At 46.7% G+C, this 3,764-nt stretch overlaps 1 protein-coding gene across 1 annotated transcript; it reads left to right on the forward strand.

Moving 5' to 3' along the window:
• Positions 1 to 230: 230 nt before the first annotated feature.
• PHALS_00108 (uncharacterized protein) lies at positions 231 to 923 on the forward strand (the record flags this gene model as incomplete). The annotated part of the gene is made up of 1 exon (XM_024727926.1): positions 231 to 923. One exon carries the CDS (start codon positions 231 to 233, stop codon positions 921 to 923), a length of 693 nt encoding a protein of 230 aa, XP_024572144.1.
• Positions 924 to 3,764: the final 2,841 nt, after the last annotated feature.

Genomic DNA, 3,764 nt, shown 5'->3' on the forward strand with positions numbered 1-3,764 from the left:
CTGCTTCTACCACTGTTTCTGCTCCTGTTTCTGCTCCTGTTTCTGCTCCTGTTTCTGCTCCTGTTTCTGCTCCTGCTTCTTTGGAACCAGCGGCATCAAATCTTCCGCCGGTGGCACCAGGCTATATCGACAACTTTAGAAATTTTGTTACAAGGCTGCGTGATGGGAAATTGTCAGAAACTCCGGTATCAAAGGAGGGAGATGCTGCTGAAAGTTTTTCACAAAGAATTATGAACGTGTTGCCTTCGTGGCCGAATTCGGTGGAGAAGCCACTGAAATCTGTGCCAAAGTCAGACCCTGATGAGACTGTTTCAACGCATGCTGAAAGTTGGTCTCCAATCCTGAATTGGGGCAATAAGCAGCCGGAAAAGGCAACTACTTCGGTGACGAAGGAGGGAGATGCTGCTGAAAGTAATGTACAGAAGCTTGTGAAACTCGATTCTTCATTGCCAAAGTCAGCGGAGAAGCCACTCGAATCTGTGCCAAAGTCAGGCCTTGGTGAGACTTTGTGGAATAATGCTGGAAGCTTAATTAAGCGGTTCAATACGCCGTCGGAAAAGGCAACCACTTCGATGACGAAGGAGGAAAACGATAAGAAAATTGCGTTTGAAAATTATTTTCAATCGCTTGCAACGTCATTGAAGAAGCCACTCGAATCTGTGTCAACGTCAGGCCGTGGTGAGACTCCTCCGAATCCAGTTGAAAGGTTATTTACGTGGTTCAAAAAGTCGCCGGAAAAGACAACCACTGCGGTGACGAAGGATGACATTGATCCTAAAACGCTGGTTTCAGAATCACAACGCATTCCTAGTGCCAACCTTGCCGAGATGAAGCCAAATCCTGAAACGCTGGTTTCAGAATCACAACGCATTCCTAGTGCCAACCTTGCCGAGAAGAAGCCAAACGCTGTTGAACATGATTAGTGAGCCTCTGAAAACTTGCTGCTCCCATCATAGAGCGAAGCTAAGGATCCAACGGCTTTTCGTGCATGAGACGAACCCAGTGTAGCCTGGCGACCCATAGTCTCACTACATGAGTCCTATAGGCATCAATTTACACAAGTTGTTCTTCATAAATAAAGTCCTCATTCATCTGCAGAATTCAAGTTTAAATTTCTCAGTCTTGGTCGTAATCGTTTTCCACTAAAAGGATTGCTAAGAAACGGAGCACGCATTGCGATAGCACATCTTACTCTTTTGCATTCTAATTATTTTACGAATTTTATGGAAAAAGTCTTTAGTTCAAGATTGACATATATTAAGAAAAATATTAAGAATTTCTCTTTTACTCGAACACTGGAATTTTTGTCTTTATCTGCTACACATTTGATCACATTTATTTAAATAGAATGTAATTGTACAAAATTCACATTGCACTTTGGTATAATTGTGTAGAGGTATAGCTATCGAAATATCGGTATTTATGAAAATGATGGAGCTACGTCGAAAAATCACGATAGAGCTAGTCGAACATATGTATCTAGTTATAGTCTAAGTCGCGTTAATCTTAAATGTTTGTACTCGTCAAATGCAGAAGTAGCAGGACATCTAGTGATGATAGATGCCTCTGGCTTCATTTCTGATAGAAGCGCACGAGCTAAAACTCTGTGCATTGAAATTTTCTCGATGCAATGTAAACAGCAACCCCTTTGCGCTTTGTAATACTTGTTAACAAATTCTCGACCGCTTATTTCTATCTCTTTCCGATGGGACCACAGGGCTGGTGGCTGAGAAATCAAAGGTGATTATAGCTCGCCTGGATGCGCTCTCCAGCCAAGAAAATTATCTGGCGAGGCTCTTCACGAACAACACAACTGGACACCGGTGGAAGAAAAGACTTAAGGCCGCCGATGTTGAGCAAGTAGAACCTTGAGCACCGGAACAACATTCTAGATTATGGATATTTGATCATACACGGATTTGACCATACCTCACTCATTGACAAGGCGTCGCACTTGCGGTCTTCAAAGCTATAATCCGCGCGCGATTAGGTGCTCTTGTGTGATACCTCAATAAAAGTGCGTATCAATGTAGATAGATTCGAAGCAACAGGTATCGCGGTGTCTACAATGCCTAGTTAGGCGTACCTGACGGTCAACGTTCAAAAGTAAAGCACTCTCATCGCCGCAATGAGCGGGGCTGCCGTAGCTCTTTGTCTAGCGGAAGCTAAGCACAGGTCACCGACCTTACGCTCTATACTGGAACTAGTATGAGTGTAGCCGATCGCAATCCTCTACCTCTAAGAGCACCTGAATTCTGAACAAAAGGCATATACACTCGTCCGTTCGAAATTCAAACTGTATCCTCATTGTTTTTTGCGGCAGAGCCGCCTATATCGAAATCTCTAAGTTTTCCTACTTAAACAGTTAAACCTAATAAATATGCACAACTACTGGTAGTTCCGTCACGAAGTGGCTTTTTTGTTAAGGTGTAGTCACATCATTGTGTGGTCACACCACCTTATGTGGCACACTCCTTTATACCAGGGTACATGAAATTCCGCTACACTCTCCCCCATCTAAATTGTGATAACCCACAACTCACATTCAACTGTCGCCTTGTCGAGGCTCGTGTGTCTAATACACCTTACGTCCTCAAGAACTTCTTTTCGCACTCTCTGCTCAATAAGCCTTGCGTCTATGACAAGAAAAATACCCAGCCTCGCTGGTTCGAGAGCGCCCGCGGGCAGAGCCGTTCTTCGTCTCCTTCACGCGGTGTAACTCAGGACAATACGTTCGCGGTTTTAAGGGAAGCCGTCCCAAACCCTCGACAGCCAAACGACGCACAATCTGCCCGCCACGGGCGACGGATACCTTGTCGGAAATTTGGAGAAATCGACTACGAGTCGGATACTCTTTCGAAAGATAAGAAGAATAGAAGAACGAGGTGCGCCATTAGCGCGGCGTGAGCCCTGCTCGAACCTTGCGGACAGCGTGTCCGTTTCCTGACCTCTCGACTTCCGGGGAAAGTGGTGTCATTACCAATTGCCTCCACGAGGCACAGGAGCAGCAGTTGAAGGATGCTCACAGAGCAGCTCTCATGTGCTCACGTCAACGGTCGGTCCTAGACTATCGTGTGGAATACGGCTTCCGCTCGGCGGGTCCCGCTACTGAAACGAGGCATCTACGTTGTCGGATCCTTAGTTACTACACATGTAGAGTTTGACCAACGAAAAGCTTTCCTAGCTCGTTTCTTTTTACCTAAAAAAAGCCCACTGAATATGTACCGCGCTCGACTTCGCGCTCAGAGAGAAGGCGCTCTTGTACCTGCAATGCGGACGATTCCTGTTGTACACGCCCTGACGAAACCGCTGTAGATAAAAAAGAGCACTTTGAGCGATGGGTGCAGCGGCACCGGAATCTTTCCTCGATGTCTTACTTACAGCGTAGCCACAAGGAGGTGGACGTGCGCGTAGAGCTCTATGTTCGGTTCGAGTTTGCCAAACTCAAGGTGCAACGCCAACTTCCTTTGTATTATCGCCCTACAACGTATGAGTGAATCCATCACGCTCCCGCGAGCTCTGTGGTCTCACACAAGGGTGAGCCTACGACTACAGCAGCTCAGGGCCATAGCTTGAACTCAGCTTGTGGCCCTTCGGCTTCCCCAGCAATTGCCGAGATGAGCGGGGCGTACGACGACGCGGAGCGTCATGATCCCTCTGATCATGAGCGTCCACAATCCTTGCCAAGGTGGCACCTCGAACTCTGAAGAGTCTTGGAGGCGGGGTATCCCCGCCAATTCACAAGATATTGGGTTTGACCCTGT

The sequence above is a fragment of the Plasmopara halstedii genome (genome assembly GCF_900000015.1).
Source record: "Plasmopara halstedii genome assembly, contig: Scaffold_110, whole genome shotgun sequence".
Lineage (NCBI taxonomy): Eukaryota > Oomycota > Peronosporomycetes > Peronosporales > Peronosporaceae > Plasmopara > Plasmopara halstedii.